Here is a 21,133-nt window from a genome sequence, read left to right on the forward strand (position 1 = left end):
GTAACAAACGTGTCCGCATCGTTGAACTTACTGCGACTCATGTCCTTAATTTAATGAATGATTGTGTTTTTCATACCTACCAATATTCTCTGGGTATTTTCCGCTTGATCAAACCTTCTCTGACATTACACACTGCACAATAATAAAAAAAAGTATGTACTATGATTCGTGCTAAAATATCGGATTAATATCAGTATCTGCCTATACTCAAGACTACAATATCTGTAAGTGACAAAAGTTGTATCGGGACACCCCTGCCTTGTTACTGGTGTGAATGGTTCAATGTGATGTCATCATGTCAGGGTCAAGAGGGTCCCAGTCCGGTGATCCCAGGTCCCCAAGGTCAGAAGGTGGGTTCAGAAGGTCCACGGTACAACAGACTCATGCTTGGACTGCAGTATTTTATCGGCCATCCCTTTGACTCTTAGGGGGGTCGTGGACCACCAGGAGTTCCCGGCCAAAAAGGAATCAAATTGTATGCAGAAGGACCCAAAGAACTGAAGGTTGGTCTTCGTCCATGGGTCCACTTCTTCAGCCACCAGGTCCCATCTCAACGCTTTTTGTGGTTTCAGGGCGAGCCGGGTGATGTTGGGGAGAAAGGTTGTCCTGGACCTACGGTAGGTTTTGGCCTTTTTGACCCACATCAAGCATTATTTATACCTACCTTTAAATGGGAGGTGTCCATTTTACTCTCCAGGGTCCACCGGGGAAAACGGGCCTTAAAGGAGACAAGGGCGGGCGAGGTGACCCTGGTACACTGGTAAGGATTAATCTTTTTTTTAAATTTTTAAATGTTTAAAAAAAAAAGTTTTTAAATTTTTTATTTATTTATTAATTTTATTTAATTTTTTTATTTTAGGATAATCTTTGAGCCGTATCGTACTGTCACACATTGTAACGATGAGTGATATCATACTGTCACACATTGTAACGATGAGCGATATGAGTGATATCATTCTGTCACACGTAACTATGAGTGATGTACTGTAATTCATTGATGAGTGATATCAATGATATCGTACTGTCACACATTGTGACGACGAGCGATATGAGTGATACCATACTGTCACACATTGTAACGATGTGCGATATGAGTGGCATCATACTGTCACACATTGTAACGACGAGCGATATGAGTGATGTCATACTGTCACACATTGTAACTATGAGTGATATACTGTAATTAATTGTAACGATGAGTGATATGAATAATATCATACTCTTACACATTGTAATGATGAGCAAGGAGTGGTATCATGCTGTCACACATTGTAACGAGCGATATGTGTGATATTATACTGTAATACATTGTAACGAAGAGGGATATGAGTGATGTCATACTGCCACACATTGTAACGATGAGTGATATCGTACTGTCACACATTGTAACTGAGTGACATACTGTAATTTATTGTAACGATGTGTGATATGAGTGATATCATACTGTCAGACATTGGAACGATGAGCGATATCAGTGATATACTGTCACACATTGTAACTATGAGTGATATACTGTAATTGTAACGATGAGTGATATGAATAATATCATACTCTTACACATTGTAATGATGAGCAATGAGTGGTATCATGCTGTCACACATTGTAACGAGCGATATGTGTGATATTATACTGTAATACATTGTAACGAAGAGGGGTATGAGTGATGTCATACTGCCACACATTGTAACGATGAGTGATATCGTACTGTCATACATTGTAACTGAGTGACATACTGTAATTTATTGTAACGATGGGTGATATGAGTGATATCATACTGTCACACATTGTAACGATGAGGGTAATGAGTGATATCATACTGTCAGACATTGTAACGATGAGCGACATGAGTGATATACTGTCACACATTGTAACGATGAGTCATATTAGTGATATCATACTGTCACACATTGTAACGATGAGCGATATTAGTGATATCATACTGTCACACATTGTAACGATGAGCGATATCAGTGATGTCATACTGTCACACATTGTAACTATGAGAGATATACTGTAATTAATTGTAACGATGAGTGATATGAATAATATCATACTCTTACACATTGTAATGATGAGCAATGACTGGTATCATGCTGTCACACATTGTAACGAGCGATATGTGTGATATTGTACTGTAATACATTGTAACGAAGAGGGATATGAGTGATGTTATACTACCACACATTGTAACAATGAGTGATATCGTACTGTCACACATTGCAACGATGAGGGATATGAGTGTATCATGCTGTCACACATTGTAACGATGAGTGATATCGTACTGTCACACATTGTAACTGAGCGACATCATACTGTAATTTATTGTAACGATGTGTAATATGAGTGATATCATACTGTCACACATTGTAACAATGAGGGTAATGAATGATATCATACTGTCACACATTGTAACGATGAGTCATATTAGTGATATCATACTGTCACACATTCCAACGATAAGTGATATCATACTGTCACACATTGTAACGATGAGTCATATTAGTCATATCATACTGTCACACATTGTAACGATGAGCGATATCAGTGATGTCATACTGTCACACATTGTAACTATGAGAGATATACTGTAATTAATTGTAACGATGAGTGATATGAATAATATCATACTCTTACACATTGTAATGATGAGCAGGGAGTGGTATCATACTGTCACACATTGTAACGAGCGATATGTGTGATATTATACTGTAATACATTGTAACGAAGAGGGATATGAGTGATGTCATACTGCCACACATTGTAACAATGAGTGATATCGTACTGTCACACATTGCAACGATGAGGGATATGAGTGTATCATGCTGTCACACATTGTAACGATGAGTGATATCGTACTGTCACACATTGTAACGATGTGTGATATGAGTGATATCGTACTGTCACACATTGTAACTGAGCGACATCATACTGTAATTTATTGTAACGATGTGTAATACGAGTGATATTATACTGTCACACATTGTAACAATGAGGGTAATGAATCATATCATACTGTCACACATTGTAACGATGAGTCATATTAGTGATATCATACTGTCACAAATTGTAACGATGAGCGATATCAGTGATATCATACTGTCACACATTGTAACGATGAGTCATATTAGTGATATCACACTGTCACACATTGTAACGATGAGCGATATCAGTGATGTCATACTGTCACACATTGTAACTATGAGAGATATACTGTAATTAATTGTAACGATGAGTGATGTGAATAATATCATACTCTTACACATTGTAATGATGAGCAAGGAGTGGTATCATGCTGTCACACATTGTAACGAGCGATATGTGTGATATTATACTGTAATACATTGTAACGAAGAGGGATATGAGTGATGTTATACTGCCACACATTGTAACAATGAGTGATATCGTACTGTCACACATTGCAACGATGAGGGATATGAGTGTATCATGCAGTCACACATTGTAACGATGAATGATATCGTACTGTCACACATTGTAACGATGTGTGATATGAGTGATATCGTACTGTCACACATTGTAACTGAGCGACATCATACTGTAATTTATTGTAACAATGTGTAATATGAGTGATATCATACTGTCACACATTGTAACAATGAGGGTAATGAATGATATACTGTCACATTGTAACGATGAGGGATATGAGTGATTTCATACTGTCAGACATTGTAACGATAAGCAATATGAGTGATATCCTACTGTCACACATTGTAACGATGAGCGATATGAGTGATATCATACTGTCACACATTGTAACGATGAGTGACATCATACTGTAATTAATTGTAACGATGTGTGATATGTGTGATATCATACTGTCACACGTTGTAACAATGAGTGATATACTGTCACACATTGTAACGATGCGCAATATCAGTGATATCATACACATTGTAACGACGAGCGAAATAAGTGATATCATGCTGTCACACATTGTAACAATGAGTGATATGACAGTGTTTCCCATAAACTGCCAAGATACCTACGGTGGTGGGGGCGTGGCTATGGGCGTGGTCACCATGACATCATCGAGTAATTTGCATAATTTACTACAATATGATTTTCTCTAAAAAGGCTCAAAAAATGTATACTTACTAATTAATAACAGTTTTGTTTTAAACGTCCATCCATCCATCCATCCATCCATTTTACAATATAATTACAACACTTTATGTACATATTTATATACAGATTTGAACAATAAGTTATTCAAATATATTTATTAATTGTGGTTCTTACAAAAAATATATCTTATAAAATATAAAAGCTAAAATGTCTCTTAAAGCTCTGCCCCTTTTAATTAGTGCATACTAAATAATTTAACTTTAGCCTACTACTACAACCATATTATTTACCAGCAACATAAAGTGAAACAGAGGCAGAGGTGTCCTGCCACAGTCAGTAACAAATAAACAGAAAACAGTAGTGGTCAAATACAAATAAGGCAACAAGAGAAGTATCCTACACTTCTCTTTTGTAAAGTAAGTCTGAACAGCCGATATGGGCATCTACATCAACTATATGATTTGCCTGAGAAGCTGGACAGGACAAAAAAAAAAAAATCTATTTGTGGCGGACGTAATTCTTTCGTGGCGGGCCGCCACAAATAAATGAATGTGTGGGAAACACTGTATCATACTGTCACACTTTGTATCTTAATGCGATATCATACTGTCACACATTGTAACGATTAGCGATATGAGTGATATACTGTCACACATTGTAACAATGAGCCATATCAGTGATATCATACTGTCACACATTGTAACGATGAGCGATATGAGCGATAGTATACTGTCACACATTGTAACTATGTGCGATATCATACTGTAACACATTGTATTGATGAGCGATATGAGCGATATTACACTGGCACACATTGTAACGATGTGCGATATTGTGATAATGAGCGTATAGCGCTATCGTTCGGTCACAAGGTATCACAACATTGAGCAATATCGTACACATTTGTGTAATGTTGAGTGATACTGTAAAGGATACTGTGCTGTCACCATGTATCGTATGGTTGAGCGATATCGTAATGTCACGTTTGACCGGCAGCGTATTGTCTTACGGTATCTTAAGGTCGAGCGATATTGTATCGGATGCACTTTCCTCTCTTCTGTTCTCTAAGTGGCAGAAGGACGGTCTTGTTGATTTTGTGTCACGTCTAAATGAGGTTCTAACGTTGCACTTTGCAGGGAAAACAAGGAAAGGACGGGCTCCTCGGAGAACTTGGGCAACCGGTGAGGAACGTGTCAATGTTGGACTCACTGACTCCATAACCGAACAGCTATTTTGTCACGTCTGCAGGGAGAACCAGGAGATCGAGGGTACCTGGGCCCCCCAGGCATCGATGGAGCACAGGTGAGAACAGGAACTGGTATTAGTTGTTTTTGTGAAGAGAATGAGAAAGTCAGGAATAACTTTTGCATTTTTTTGTGTTCAGGGCGAGAAAGGCGACTTTGGTCCTCCGGGTCCTCCAGGCGAGGTGAGAAAAAAAGTTTTCTAGTAAACCGTGAAACAGGTGGATGTTCTTGTGTCTTTAAGCAGCCATGTTGGAATTGGACCCCCCAAAAAACTGATCCATGTTTTTCTCCATCAGATTTTTTTGAAGCACACATTCCTGAAGGGTCAGCCTGGTGTTTCCGGGCCACCCGGACCAGCAGGAGCCCCCGGCGAACCAGGTACCTTGGATTATCATCAGTATGTTTGTACGTGGATTTCAGGAGAGGTATCTGATCACATAGGTCTTCTTCTCTGACTATTTCAGGACTTATCGGGTTCCCTGGACAGCAGGGCGAGCCAGGTATCATACCTTTTGTTTTTCCCAAAAATCAACCAGAGGATGGTGACTTGGCAGTAGTCATAAGGACTTTTCTTCTGTCTTTTCTCATTAATCATTTCTTTTAAGGGGAGGGTCCACCTGGTCAACCGGGTCCTAAGGGACCACCTGGCTTTACAGGCCCAAAAGGAGAACCAGGGGAGCCTGGGCCGTTTGTTATTGGCCGTCCAGGACAACCTGGGGCCCCAGGAGCTACAGGGTCTGAGGGAGAACCAGGAGAACCAGGAATACCAGGTGATGATTCCAAACTAGACCAGTGAACGTTGCGGTGCAAAGACTAGCCATTGGTAACGCAGCTTGCCGAGCTTCTATGAAAGAGGTATTTTTCGACTCCAAGATGTTGGCCTAAAATGTATTTTCTCAGAATTACTGCAAGGAGATGTTGGACTTCCAGGTGCCAAAGGTTTGAAAGGCCTGATGGGACCTCCGGGGACCAGAGGACAGGAAGGCCCGGAAGGTGGGACACAAACATATACTGTATGAGTTGTTATCTTGTGATATTGATAGGTTTGATTCTTTGGCTGATTTATAGGCCAGAAGGGGGACGTGTGTTTGGTCTGTCCGGTTGTCGTGGGACCCCCTGGACCTCCAGGCGAACCAGGGAAACCAGGTGCAGATGGGCAGAGAGGTAAAAAAGGACAATACCTTTGCACAATAATATCTTTATTTGCATGAATAAAGCTTCTCAACATACAGGAAATTAAAACATCGAATATGGCATATTCTCTTTTTCAGGTGCACCTGGCACTCCTGGACCCAAAGGTCACAATGGGGTGAAAGGTATTGCCGGAGTACCTGGTCTACAGGTGAGCTCAGGTCAACGCTCCGGAAACTGTGAACCACTCACACTGAAATCAGAATAACTTGATATTGGTGCCTAACTTCACATTGATTCAGCTAGATTCATGAGCCCTTGAAGTTTACTCTCATTAGAAAGACTGGATCACAGGAAATGTGGTTCCTCCACTCTCTCTCAACTCTCTCTCCATTTTGCTCTGCAGGGCCTCTTTGGCATCCCAGGACAGCCAGGAGCTCCTGGTTCAACAGGTGTACCTGGCATTGTGAGGAGGATCGGACAGAAGGGTGATGTTGGGGACCAAGGAATCACTGGACCTCCAGGCCGTGAGGGTGCAGAAGGATCATCTGGAATACCAGGACCTAACGGGACACCAGGACTGAAGGGAAACCTTGTAAGTGTTTGACTGTAAGAAAACAGAACAGGGGAGATGTCTGAGCTCAGTTTGTGGTGGGGCGTTATATGGTGCCTTGCACAAGGGCCCTGAATTGATGCACAGATTGAGGGTGCATCCAATTGACTAAGAGGCACATGTTCAATATAATTGTTTGTCTACAGGGACCCCAAGGACCAAAAGGTGACAGAGGTCCTGTTGGAGAGACTGGTCCTAGGGGCCAGATAGGACAAATGGGGCCATCAGGGCTTCCAGGCATCGGGGTTCCAGGACCTCCAGGACCCCCAGGTGATGTTGGAGTTTTAGGCCAGCGAGGAGATCCCGGTAAACCAGGTAGGACTGGCCAGGGCAGTGACAGGACATTAGACCCCTGACAAATATGTTGGATCCATTCAATAAGTCCCAACACTACTGTATCTGTTTTAGGAGAAAAAGGTTCTCCTGGTGAAATCATAACCATTCAGGGAGATCCTGGCCAGAAGGGGATAAAGGGTTCATCTGGGAATCCTGGACCAGAAGGTGAGACTGAATCATAAGAAAAATCATGGCAGGCTTTATTTGTTACCCTCAGTGGGTGTTTGAAATGGATGAAAACTCTGTCCCGTGTTTTCCAGTTATAACCAACCTCACATTTGTATGTGACTTATTTTCTCTTTCTGATAATCTCAGGTGTGATGGGACCCCCTGGGAATCTTGGACTGGTAGGTCTGAAGGGAGAAAAGGGAGAGGAAGGATTTACTGTCCAGGGTCCTCCAGGCTTCCCAGGGGTGAAGGGTAAGGTTTTAGAAGAGCATGGATTCATTATTGAGGTGCATGTGACCTACTGGATTTCTTCCTGGCCTCAGGACTCAAGGGCCTTCCAGGAGGTCCAGGTTTGGCAAGTTACGGAAGCAAGGGGCGCTCTGGACCATCAGGGCCTCCGGGAAGACCGGGCTTGAAGGTGACATGAGCTCATACTCAATGTAAGGAAGTCTGTTTCACAACCTTCACCACTGGTGTTGCTTCTCCATGTAACAGGGGGATGCTGGTTTTGGTTTTCCGGGTCAGCTCGGCCAATTAGGGCCACAAGGAGAAGATGGCTCTCTGGGACCACCAGGATCTGAAGGTCCCAGAGGGACTTTTGGAGTTCCAGGATCTGCTGGGTTGGATGGACTTCCAGGTCCCAAAGGTAGATTTAAGATGTGATGAGATGGGCATGAAGAGCTGAACTAAAAGTCATATTACTGAACATTATCAATCAGAGGTCTAGCTTACAGAACCAATTTGAACCATTCAAATACTTCAATGCTGTTTGAAATGTTCACTTTGGCCGCAAGTTGAAAGGGAGCTTCTGTGTGACTGCGACATCGCCAGGTACAGTACATGCTGCAGCATATCAGCAAGAGTTTAAGTATATGTGGCCCCCAAAGGTTTGGACATCCCTGCTCTTGTTTTTACAGCCTACACTGCACTACTCATATCAAATCTTTAACCACAGTAGCGCAGATACATTCATTGGAAGTCCACTTATGTGTAGGGATGATACTCGAAACCGGTTTTCCCGGTTGTTCGATAAGAAAAGAACCGAGTTCTCGGACTCGAATCCCTTTTTGAGAACCGGTACCCGTTATCGAGACCACTATAGTAAAGAAAAATAGTTGGTTCTTTATTCGAATCCCTCGGAACGAATCCCGTCCCGACCAGAAATGCTCCGTGTGACATCACAAAAAAGGACGTCACGTAGCTCAGTTATTAGGCGCAGATAGCGAAAGCAGGAAAAAAATGGACGGGAAAAAGCGCTCCAAGGTGTAATAAAGTTCAAAACAAAAGGTATAATCCAATAAATAACTTTACTGAGAGATTTGAGCAGACTACAAACACATGACGAACACTTTTACGTCCAACCGGAAACATAGCAACCAGGCTAGCAACGCACCTCCTTTACGGCAGCTGTCGCAACGTTCTTCAAGCAACCGCAGTACATACATATATATACAACATATCTCCCTTTTTTTAACTTTTGTTTTTCTTTCCTTGTAAACAAAACAAAATCAATGGTCTAATTATAAATAATGCAGACGAGGCGTGTTGGCTGAGTTTTTGACGTTTACTTTCACAGCGTGCTCATAACCTCATTCTTACGTGACGACATGCAACAACACTTTTCGGGGCTACCGCGCATGCTCGTCACTCCCGTTGCATGCTGGGTAGTGTAGTTGTTATATTCCCTAGCTCATAACATCTTTCCCCCTATAAAGAAATAATGTTAACTCAATAAAGTGTATTTCTTTTTTTAGCTTTAACTTTTCATTTTTTAGCACTGTAACCACATTTGCAAACAACTTTTCTCTTCATAGAAGTTTCTTTCAATAAAGAAATAAAGTGCAAAAATGTCAAAGCATCATAACAAACAGTTATGTCAAATAGCAGCAGAAGTGCACTTTTTGGAGAGCTGTATTATTTTCAGTTTTGTGCCCAAGGGACTGATTTTATTTAACACTATATTATTATTTATACACCTATAGTGATCACAGAGACAGGTTGTTTCTGTGTTACTGTATATATTTTCTTACCACCACCAGGTGTGAATAAATGATGGGTTCAAGAATGTAAAGCGACTTTGGGTACTTAGAAAAGCGCTATATAAATCCCAGGTATTATTATTATTATTATTATTATATTTGTTTTTCTGAAAAATCCCACTTAATATACTTTGGGTAACAACAGTCAATATTTATTTATTTTATTTTATTTTTTTTAGGGGGGTAACAATCAATATTTATTTATTTATTAGATTAAATTGTTTTCTTGTATAATAAAAGTGAGCTTTTGTTAAACCAATTATTGTGTTTTTTTTTCCATATACAACAACCTATCTGGACTCGATAAGAGAATCGATAAGAGAATCGATAAGGAATCGGTTCGATTAGAGGATTCGATAATAGGCTCGAACTCGATCATTTTTTATCAAACATCATCCCTACTTATGTGATGTTATTATACTTCCCTCAGACACTCAGGTCCACATCCCACTGTGTTTCAGGTTGTAGTGGTCTGGATGGTGTTCCAGGACCGCCTGGTCCTGTTGGATCTTGTTTTCCAGGAAGACCTGGATCTTTAGGAAGGCAAGGTCCGATGGGACTCATCGGCTTCCCAGGTACAAACTCAGAAATGTTTTGTTTAGAAAACAAATCTTTTGGTCAGTGTAAGACGGTTCTTGTTCTGCAGGAACCAGAGGTCAAAAGGGCCAGCTAGGTGATCCTGGACTGCCTGGCATGGGAGCCCTCGGACCCCAAGGACCATTTGGGGTCCCGGGATTTGATGGAACTCCAGGTCTGCCAGGAGCCATTGGGTTGAAGGGACAGAGTGGGACCAATGGTCAACCAGGAATCCCAGGTGTGGTTCATACATACATTTGAAAACATTTTAGACCGAGAGAACCTGACAAAACCACCTTTTCCTGATTGCCTGGTCATGAAATCTTTTTTTACTAAAAAATAGGATGTTAGAGCAGTCCTTGCAGTGCCATTAAACAACATGTGTGTTTCAGGTATCAGAGGAGACATGGGTCTTCCAGGAGTCCATGGAAGTCCGGGGGACATAGGGAAGCCAGGAGAGGCTGGGAGTCCTGGGCCGCAAGGTTACCTGTTGTCACCACAAATTAGTTTGTCTACCTGAGTATAAATCACTCATTAATTTTTTCTCTTTGTCTCAGGTCAGGTGGGTGTAGATGGTACCACAGGTTCCCGGGGGCCACCAGGGCCTTGGGGAAACCCAGGGGAGATAGGACCGAAAGGGGAACAGATCACTGTGCAGATGTATGGAGACCCTGGAGACCTTGGAGAGCCTGGTATTGTTCTCTAGTCTACTTGATTGGTGTTGAATGACTTTGTTCTTCATTCAATGTTCTTTGGAGTCGACGAGATGTTGTCCAGTATTACTGTTTGAATTGTCAACTGTTAACTTGTCATGGCTAATTGGCAAATTTTATAACATTTGTAATCATCTGCTGGGGCTTTGACGACTGAGAATGTATCCAATACGAGCGGCTGCTCTGAGCAATAGGAGAAAGTAAAGAAAAAGTGGAGTAAACATACGTAGAAGTCAAGTGTTCTACTGGTCTAAGTGAGGTGGCCTGAACAGGAAGTCCCAATGTCAACACGTCTTACCATTTTTCTTGCTTGTTTCACTGTTCATCTTTAGGAACTCCAGGTCTGAGTGGTGCTATAGGCAATCAGGGTACCCCAGGATCTCCAGGTCGTGACGGCACCAACGGTAGACCTGGAAGTGCTGGACCTCAAGGTGTTTTTGTTGTTGTTTGCATCATTCTTCCAGCATCATCACAGCTAGAGACCGTTTCCAACCGAGCAATTACACATACCAGGCTATAGGTTGTATTCGGACACGTGGCTTTTAAACGGAAGTCAACAAAGTGGTGGGCCACCAAACCAACATGGCTACCGAGCAGCAAACCGAGTATGAAGTATCTTGAGTTTGCAAGGGGCCGAGATCTTACCACTAAAAGCAGATATGAGCAAAAATAGCAAACTTATGCAATTGAATCTATCCCTATACATTATCAAAATAAAATTTTGTTGAGTGATCTCAAGGATTATCCGTCGGGCGCGTTGCCAAACAGGTCGAACTAAACTGGTGCTCCAGAATTCATTCTAAGGTTGCATTTCATGATTTAACTTTGCGTCTACAGCCATGTTTGTTGTTTTGTTTTTGTTGTGCGCACCGTTACAAGTACGGCTGGCTCGTATAGTTAACCAGCCAGACGTGACGTCAGGTGAATACAACCTCTGAAATGCTATCTGAACAAACTGTCAACCCCGTTTTACTCCTAGGACTTCCTGGAGAACCTGGTAGAGATGGAGAGATAGGCCCTCCTGGTTCCTGTGGTCTTCCCGGCAATCGTGGTGATCTCGGAAAGCCAGGTGAATGATTTGACTTAATTTTTGTTTAACACAGAAATGATGGATGTTTACACTGTCTGGATAACACCTGGATCTTGGGTACAGGTTGCAAAGGGGAAAAGGGATCTTTAGGGCCTTGTGGAAATCCCGGGTTTGATGGAAATGTTGGACTGGAGGGACTAAAGGGTGCAAAAGGGGAACCCAGTTTACCTGGACCTGGACCTAAAGGACAGTCTGGAGAGAAGGTATGACACGAAGCATTGTTCACCTGTATTTTTGTTGACAGGAAGTGAGTCCAGAACCACAAGTCACTTCCAAGTCTGATAAAATGAACTTTTGAGAACAGCTGGCATACATATTGGTTAATCAAAAGTATGAAGATGAAAATAAAAAACCTTATTAAGTAGGAAGATGTAAGTGATAAAAAAAAGAAGAGGACCAAGAACAGAGCCCTGTGGACTACCAGTTGTGACTTGGAAGTGTTGTAATGTGAATGGAATGTTCTGAGTTGGACAACGTGACTATGGGTGGAAAGCTAAGACTTGAATCAGGAGAAAGGGAGTCCTAGAAACTAATGGAATGTGGTCTGATCAGGAGGGTGGGAAGGGTGAACAATGGCTAAGACAACTTAGTGATTTTGTAGATAAATATCCTGTCATTAGAATTTATGCTAGTATGTTCATGTCTTTAATTGCTGTAATGCTTGTATGTGATTACATCTTTGGTGGAAGTAGGTATTTTTTTTGGGTGTCAACAACACCATGATGGTCTCTGCCCTAGGAACATGTCTCCCCAAACCAATAGAAAATAATCTCCGTCATCAAACCTCTTCTGTCTTCTTCCAGGGACAGCCAGGTTGTCCAGGTCCTCCAGGTACACAGGGGACCCCAGGAAATAGAGGAGACGATGGTCCTCCAGGAGATTGTGGTCCCTGTGGCCCTAAAGGAAACACTGGACCTCCTGGATGCAGAGGTCTATAATTGTATTCATTTATCTTGAAAGAGTTGATAAGTTTGTGAGATAAAAACACAAAATCGAGTGTGGGCGTTTTTCTACTGGTCCATTTGCACCTGATGAAAATCTTCTCAAAGTCTTCCCTGTATCTCTCAGGTCCACCGGGCTCTTCTGGTAACAAAGGTTGTGATGGGCCTCCAGGGGTCAGCGGACCTCCAGGACCTAGCGGACTTACAGGTGCCTTGGTTTGAGCAGGAAATTACCATTTGTTAAAAACACAAAGACATCTCGACAATGTGTCTCCACATCAGGTAACAAGGGGGCTCCTGGAGATCCTGGTTTACCTGGGTTCAGAGGTAGCCAGGGACAGGATGGAATACCAGGACCTCCTGGGGAAAAAGGAGCCATGGGAGGTGAAAAAACACAAATAAGTCCTGGTAATTATTGCTGGTTTTGTCTCTGTCTCACCTGATCCAAGGTTTCTAATTTTGCCCAGGACCTGGAATCGGAACCAGAGGAGCAGAAGGGACAAAAGGTCCACCAGGTGAGTTGTAACCACTGATTGTATAAGTGCTTTCTTTTCACTTGAAACTAAAAGATATATATATTTTCAGGTTGTGCTGGAGAAAAGGGATCCTCTGGTACGTGTGGTCATCCAGGGCCATCTGGTCCCGAAGGAAATCCAGGTTGTCCTGGACCTCCTGGGTCCCCTGGACCTCCTGGTCTTCGTGGCAGGCCGGGACTCTGCACTGAAGGAGATAATGGAGGAAAAGGACTAAGTGGAGAGCGAGGGACCACAGGTGATACAGCTTTAAGGGTTCATGGCTCAATATGATTTGTCTTTTCTGATCTTTATCTGTGTAATTCTGATTTGGTTGTAGGTCCGCCGGGTTGTCGAGGTCCTCCTGGTCCTCCAGGTCCTGGACTTAAAGGAGAGAAGGGAACTAAAGGGGCAACAGGTAACCCTGGAATACCTGGTTGCCATGGGGATCTTGGCCAGCAAGGCAGGCCGGTCAGTAATTTAAAAAATCTTCTTTCAAACTTGAGAACACTAGCACTATTACAATTGTGGAAGAACCAAATGGAATGTTTTCTGATCTTTTATTTCAGGGTGAAGACGGACCACAAGGAGTACCGGGACTTAAAGGCCTGATGGGAGAAACCGGTGTTACAGGACCTGTCGGCAAGATAACGACTTTACTGCTTTTTTTCTCTGCTGGCTCAGTGTGGAACTTCAGTCTTTGATTTCAGGTATGAAGGGCGAGGATGGTCCTCCGGGCCTCAAAGGTTCTCATGGACCTCCAGGACAACCTGGGAGACAAGGTAGGATCAGCAAGGGGTACAGTTATTTAGTAGTATATGCATAGTTCAGCATATAGTCTACATTTTGCTAGTGACCAGTTGTGTTTAGGTTAAACCCAAAGGCTTACAGGACAGTACTAATATGTTAATTTTAAAAACTGTACATTGGTACTCTCTGGTTGGTCAGTCAGCATACTTGCCAACCCTCCCGTTTTTAGCGGGAGAATTCAGCGCCTCTCCCGACAACCTCCCGGCAGAGATTTTCTCCTGACAAACTCCCGGTATTCAGCCGGAGCTGGAGGCCACGCCCCCTCCAGCTCAATACGGACCTGAGTGGCGACAGCCGTTCTCACGTCCGCTTTCCCACAAATAAACAGCTTGCCTGCCCAATGACGTCATAACATCTACGGCTTTTAGAGAGTAGAGTGCACAACAAGGAGAGAGAGTTCTTGGTTTCTTATGTGGGTTTATTGTTAGGCAGTTTCATTAACGTCCTCCCAGCGGGGTACCAACACACAACAACAGCAGTCACGTTTGGTCTACCGTAAAGCAGTTCGTCTGCAGTAAACAGCAATGTTGTGACACTCTTGAACAGGACCATACTGCCATCTATTGGATAGCCTGCAGAACACTGAAATTCAAGTATTTTATTTATATGTATAATAAAATTTAAAAAAATAAATATATATATATATATATATATATATATATATATATATATATATAGCTAGAATTCACTTAAAGTCAAGTATTTCATACATATATATATATATATATATATATATATATATATATATATATATATATATATATATATATATATATATATATATATATATATATATATATATATATATATATATATATATATATATATGTATGAAATACTTGATTTGGTGAATTCTAGCTGTAAATATACTCTCTTCTTAACCACGCCCTTAGCCACACCCCAAACACGCCCCCGACCACGCCCCCCCCCCCACCTCCCGATATCGGGGGTCTCAAGGTTGGCAAGTATGTCAGTCAGTCCTGTTGGGCGGAGTCATGTTAGTCACGCCATTAGTGGTACTACTAATTTGAATGCAGAATACTGCCCCTGCAGGAGAAAGGGGAAAGGACGTGTCCAGAGAGGTGGTGGCCTTGCCAGGAGACCAAGGATTGCCAGGAGATGAGGGACTTCCAGGAGAACCAGGGAGCCCAGGAACCAGAGGGAGACCTGGTAGTACAGGTGAATCATTTGAACAATTTTGTGAAAAGCTAATTAATGACAAGCCTGATGATTAAATCAGTGTTGTGTTTTGCTTAATGTAGGCCCTAAAGGTAGTCAAGGGGTGGCTGGGCGGATGGGCTGGCCTGGTTTTCCTGGGATAAAAGGGGACATGGGTGACAGAGGAGTACCAGGAACAACAGGTGAGAACAATTATATGGGAATCTGTTCTAGTAAGAAGGGCCAACATGAAAGAACTCTTGACCAGAACAGAACCACATAGTAAACATGTTCACCTGTTGGCAGGTGTCATGGGTACACAAGGTCCTATGGGTGGAAAAGGTCCTCGGGGTTCCCCAGGTCCATGTGAGGATGTACCAAAGAAGGACGGCTTCCTGTTCACCCGGCACAGTCAGGAGGTTTTTGTCCCGGAATGCCCTGCAGGATCCAGCAAAGTGTACAGCGGATTTTCCCTGCTTTTCATCAACGGGAACAACCGAGCTCACGGACAAGACCTGGGTACGCGCCGCCACTCTTTCCCGTTCCCACTTGGACGTAGCTCTACTTGTCACAATTACCATTAAACATTAGTGTGAAGAAACTCGCTGACGCGGCAGATAGAGCTTTAAAATGGTGTCCATAAACCCGCAGGTACGCCACAACGTAGCTGTTATGGTATACTTATTTTATTTGCTTTAAAGTGTAAATTAGGGATGTCTTAGACCAGGGGTGTCAAACTCAAATACAGAGTGGGCCAAAATTGAAAACTGAACAAAGCCGCGGGCCAAGGTTGAACAAATTAACCTTTTAATAGGGACCCAAACAAGTTTTGCATTGAATATTGAACAAGCAAGGCTTATATAACTTTATAGTGACATGCAAAATCGAGTTTCAAATAATAATAACAATAATTAAAAATTATCAATGGCATATTTAAATAAATAAAAATGTAATGCCTCTTTTGTATTTGCAGCCTTCTGAGGTAAATATCAAAATGAACTTTTTCCACAGGCTAATAATAAATTTGAAAATAAAATAACAATGAATGAATGAATCAAACATTCAAGCCTTGAAGTAGCAAGAGAAAGTGCATGAATAAGACGTTAATTATTGCTCAGTTTGCTACACTGATTTGCTTTAACACTGAATATGGAACAAGCAACGCTTATATAACTTAATAGTGCAAAATCAACTTTCAAAAAACAAACGAAAAAACATCAATGGTATATTAAATAAAATTGAAAAAAAAAATTGAAGGCCCCTTTTCTATTTGCAGCCTTCTGAGGTAAATACTAACATTAACTTGGTGGGCGGGGATTTGGTGGTAGCAGGGGTGTATATTGTAGCGTCCTGGTAGAGTTCTGTTGTGTTACGGTGCGGATGTTCTCCCGAAATGTGTTTGTCATTCTTGTTTGGTGTGGGTTCACAGTGTGGCGCATATTTGTAACAGTGTTAAAGTTGTTTATACGGCCACCCTCAGTGTGACCTGTATGGCTGTTGATCAAGTATGCCTTGCATTCACTTGTGTGTGTGTGAAAAGCCGCATATATTATGTGACTGGGCCGGCACGCTGTTTGTATGGAGGGAAAGCGGACGTGACGACAGGTTGTAGAGTACGTTGAAGGCAGTGCCTTTAAGGCACGCCCCCAATAATGTTGTCCGGGTGGAAATCTGGAGAAATTTGGGAGAATGGTTGCCCCGGGAGATTTTCGGGAGGGGCACTGAAATTTGGGAGTCTCCAGGGAAAATCTTATACTCCAGAGCGACTTATAGTCCGAAAAATACGGTACCTCCCCACAGTGATGGAGCCTTGTTTATCAGAACTGGCTGTTATCTATCACAACAAAACAAAACACAAAAAGGAAGAATTTCTGAGTGTGGGTTCATTTTGATCTTATAGCGCCAGCTAGGGTACCTTGATCTACTTTTGGTGTTTTATATAAAATTCCTTTATGCGCAGGTATTTGTTTAAAAAAAACAAAAGAACAATTATATTTGGTTTTTTTATTCCAGTAGATGATCATTATGAAACACTAACACAGTGCCGTGTCAATACAGCTAGTGAGTGTGCCATATACTCACTGAGGCGCTATTTACCCGTCACGATATGCTTTGTTACCTACTACGCAAAGCTGACACAAAGTTGTGTCCTTAAATACATATAATGTATGCTTTGGGCATTTTCCGGCAAAGTAAAAACCAAATCAAAATGCCCCCCGAATGCTTATTGACAATTCTATGACAGTATATAATCATTTTTCTTGGTCACTTCCAATAAAAAGTATATGATGCCGCTATCAGCGGGGGGGGGGGGGGCAGCTATAAATCCAGCAGAGGGCGCCATCTCGAGCCAATTCACTCCACAGATGCTTTGACCTTGTGACACTCCATATTTTCTAAGTACAAAACTGTATACTGATATTGTTTATCAATGTGTGCAACTTCCTTTTAAATGTTTAATGACCACAGGAGGCATATTACAGAGTTTTTAGAGGATCATTTTGGGGATTTTTTTTATGGATGCATCCATTAGTCACAGAATGTAACCCCTGCAAATAGGATCTGCTATCTTCTCTTATTTGCCCACTGTCGTTTTAACACTTGGAGGAACGGTTTTATGTACAAAAAACGGGTTCTAAACCTTTTTGACCTCGGGACCCAACTTTTCCACTACAGAGGAGCCCGGGGCCCGGAGCCCACTCGTGTATTAACACTGAATTAGTCATGTTATTTAATTATTTTGTGTATATATATATATATATATATATATATGTATATATATATATATATATATATATATATATATATATATATATGTATATATATATATATATATATATATATATATATATATATATATATATATATATATATATATATATATATATATATATATATATATATATATATATATTGCCAAAAGTATTTGGCCACCTGCCTTGACTCACATATGAACTTGAAGAGCCATCCCATTCCCTAACCCATAGGGTTCAATATGATGTCGGTCCACCTTTTGCAGCTATTACAGCTTCAACTCTTCTGGGAAGGCTGTCCACAAGGTTGCAGAGTGTGTTTATAGGAATTTGCCACCATTCCTCCAAAAGCGCATTGGTGAGGTCACACACTTATGTTGGTCGAGAAGGCCTGGCTCTCAGTCTCCATTCTAATTCATCCCAAAGGTGTTCTATCGGGTTCAGGTCAGGACTCTGTGCAGGCCAGTCAAGTTCATCCACACCAGACTCTGTCATCCATGTTTTGATGGACCTTGCTTTGTGCACTGTCATGTTGGAAGAGAAAAGGGCCCGCTCCAAACTGTTCCCACAAGGTTGGGAGCATGGAATTGTCCAAAATGTTTTGGTATCCTGGAGCATTCAAAGTTCCTTTCACTGGAACTAAGAGGCCTAGCCCAAGTCCTGAAAAACAACCCCACACCATAATTCCTCCTCCACAAAATTTCACACTCGGCACAATGCAGTCCGAAATGTAGCGTTCTCCTGGCAACCTCCAAACCCAGACTGGTCCATCAGATTGCCAGATGGAAAAGTGTGATTCATCACTCCAGAGAAGACGTCTCCACTGCTCTAGAGTCCAGTGGCGACGTGCTTTACACCACTGCATCCCACGCTTTGCATTGGACTTGGTGATGTATGGCTTAGATGCAGCTGCTCGCCATGGCAACCCATTCCATGAAGCTCTCTGCGTACTGTACGTGGGCTAATTGGAAGGTCACATGAAGTTTGGAGCTCTGTAGCAACTGACTGTGCAGAAAGTCTTTGCACTATGCTGAGCCCTCTCTGTCAGTTTACGTGGCCTACCACTTTGTGGCTGAGTTGCTGTTGTTCCCAAACTCTTTCATGATCTTATAATAAAGCCCACAGTTGACTTTGGAATATTTAGGAGCGAGGAAATTTCACGACTGGATTTGTTGCACAGGTGGCATCCTATGACAGTTCCACGCTGGAAATCACTGAGAGCGGCCCATTCTTTCACAAATGTTTGTAGAAACAGTCTCCATGCCTAAGTGCTTGATTTGATACACCGGGCCAAGTGATTAGGACACCTGATTCTCATCATTTGGATGGGTGGCCAAATACTTTTGGCAATATAATGTAAATAAACCATAGGTTCTGGCTGATTAGAAAAATAACTACTTACCAAAACATCTTGCATACAAAGGGACTCATAAATAACTGACAAAAAATACATTTATGTTGTGCGAAAATAATTTGACTTTAAATATATTTCTTGACTAAACTGTCAATAAAATTTAACGTATTTTCCGGACTATAAAGTATATAAACCGCACCCACAAGATTTTAGAAGAAAACAGCATTTTTCCATATATTAGCCGCACTGGACTATAAAGTACCAATGATTGTCACACACACACTAGGTGTGGCGGAATTATTCTCTGCATTTGACCCATCACCCCTGATCACCCCCTGGGAGGTGAGGGGAGCAGTGAGCAGCAGCGGTGGCCGCGCCCGGGAATCATTTTTGGTGATTTAACCCCCAACTCCAACCCTTGATGCTGAGTGCCAAGCAGGGAGGTAATGGGTCCCATTTTTATAGTCTTTGGTATGACTCGGGCGGAATAGAACTCAGAACCTACCCATCTCAGGGTGGACACTCTAACCACAAAGCATATATATAAGTCGCAGATATATATATATGTTGTGGAATGAGTTGTTTACACAGAAGTATATATATATTGTAGCGTCCCGGAAGAGTTAGTGCTGCAAGGGGTTCTGTTGTGTTTATGTTGTGTTACGGTGCGGATGTTCTCCCGAAATGTGTTTGTCATTCTTGTTTGGTGTGGGTTCACAGTGTGGCGCATGTTTGTAACAGTGTCAAAGTTGTTTATACGCTCACCCTCAGTGTGACCTGTATGGCTGTTGATCAAGTATGGCTTGCATTCACTTGTGTGTGTGAAAAGCCGTAGATATTATGTGATTGGACCGGCACGCAAAGGCAGTGCCTTCAAGGTTTATTGGCGCTCTGTACTTCTCCCTACGTCCGTGTACACAGCGGCGTTTTAAAAAGTCATACATTTTACTTTTTGAAACCGATACCGATCATTTTGAAACTGATACCGATAATTTCCGATATTACATTTTAAAGCATTTATCGGGCGATAATATCGGCAGTCCGATATTATCAGACATCTCTAGTAGCAATATAACATATATGTAATATTTACATATTATATATATTGTATATAATATATACTGATATATTATATTATTATCCATCCATCCATTTTCTACCGCTTGTCCCTTTCGGAGTCACGGGGGGTGCTGGAGCCTATCTCAGCTGCACACGGGCGGAAGGCGGGGTACACCCTGGACAAGTGGCCACCTCATCACAGGGCCAACACAGACAACATTCACACACTAGGGCCAATTTAGTGTTGCCAATCAACCTATCCTCAGGTGCATGTGTTTGTATTATATTTTTATATAATATATACGTTATATATTCTTATATAATATATACTTTTCTTTCTGCTCCGCCGCTCCCAGTCTGTGGAATGCTCTCCCTGACCACCCGAGGGCACCACAGACTGTGAATGCTTTTAAAAAAGGCTTAAAAGCCCTTCTTTTTAAAAAAGCCTTTTTTAATATATATACTGTATATGCATACTAGTTGTAGCTATTTGGCAATTCTAGTTTTTATTTTTATTTATTTCTTTATTATCTTTTTATTTATTTATAAAAAA

At 41.7% G+C, this 21,133-nt stretch overlaps 1 protein-coding gene across 2 annotated transcripts in view; it reads left to right on the forward strand.

Moving 5' to 3' along the window:
- Positions 1-21,133, forward strand: part of col4a3 (collagen, type IV, alpha 3) — a 43,939-nt gene that overhangs the window by 17,717 nt on the left and 5,089 nt on the right. For both annotated transcript variants that reach the window (XM_062060830.1, XM_062060831.1), the window contains 37 exons: positions 303-350; positions 429-503; positions 573-617; positions 698-760; positions 5,220-5,264; positions 5,332-5,385; positions 5,468-5,509; positions 5,624-5,705; positions 5,792-5,827; positions 5,933-6,097; positions 6,228-6,320; positions 6,396-6,491; positions 6,599-6,669; positions 6,865-7,053; positions 7,218-7,386; positions 7,480-7,572; positions 7,723-7,827; positions 7,899-7,993; positions 8,071-8,221; positions 10,076-10,189; positions 10,261-10,428; positions 10,583-10,672; positions 10,748-10,882; positions 11,236-11,334; positions 11,883-11,972; positions 12,057-12,196; positions 12,797-12,923; positions 13,062-13,142; positions 13,217-13,318; positions 13,402-13,449; positions 13,520-13,705; positions 13,787-13,917; positions 14,016-14,088; positions 14,157-14,228; positions 15,310-15,435; positions 15,519-15,617; positions 15,721-15,933. In XM_062060830.1, coding sequence (XP_061916814.1) covers positions 303-350; positions 429-503; positions 573-617; positions 698-760; positions 5,220-5,264; positions 5,332-5,385; positions 5,468-5,509; positions 5,624-5,705; positions 5,792-5,827; positions 5,933-6,097; positions 6,228-6,320; positions 6,396-6,491; positions 6,599-6,669; positions 6,865-7,053; positions 7,218-7,386; positions 7,480-7,572; positions 7,723-7,827; positions 7,899-7,993; positions 8,071-8,221; positions 10,076-10,189; positions 10,261-10,428; positions 10,583-10,672; positions 10,748-10,882; positions 11,236-11,334; positions 11,883-11,972; positions 12,057-12,196; positions 12,797-12,923; positions 13,062-13,142; positions 13,217-13,318; positions 13,402-13,449; positions 13,520-13,705; positions 13,787-13,917; positions 14,016-14,088; positions 14,157-14,228; positions 15,310-15,435; positions 15,519-15,617; positions 15,721-15,933 — 3,811 coding nt within the window. The remainder of the gene's footprint in view (positions 1-302; positions 351-428; positions 504-572; positions 618-697; positions 761-5,219; positions 5,265-5,331; positions 5,386-5,467; positions 5,510-5,623; positions 5,706-5,791; positions 5,828-5,932; positions 6,098-6,227; positions 6,321-6,395; positions 6,492-6,598; positions 6,670-6,864; positions 7,054-7,217; positions 7,387-7,479; positions 7,573-7,722; positions 7,828-7,898; positions 7,994-8,070; positions 8,222-10,075; positions 10,190-10,260; positions 10,429-10,582; positions 10,673-10,747; positions 10,883-11,235; positions 11,335-11,882; positions 11,973-12,056; positions 12,197-12,796; positions 12,924-13,061; positions 13,143-13,216; positions 13,319-13,401; positions 13,450-13,519; positions 13,706-13,786; positions 13,918-14,015; positions 14,089-14,156; positions 14,229-15,309; positions 15,436-15,518; positions 15,618-15,720; positions 15,934-21,133) is intronic.

This window comes from Entelurus aequoreus, linkage group LG10 (genome assembly GCF_033978785.1).
Source record: "Entelurus aequoreus isolate RoL-2023_Sb linkage group LG10, RoL_Eaeq_v1.1, whole genome shotgun sequence".
NCBI lineage: Eukaryota > Metazoa > Chordata > Actinopteri > Syngnathiformes > Syngnathidae > Entelurus > Entelurus aequoreus.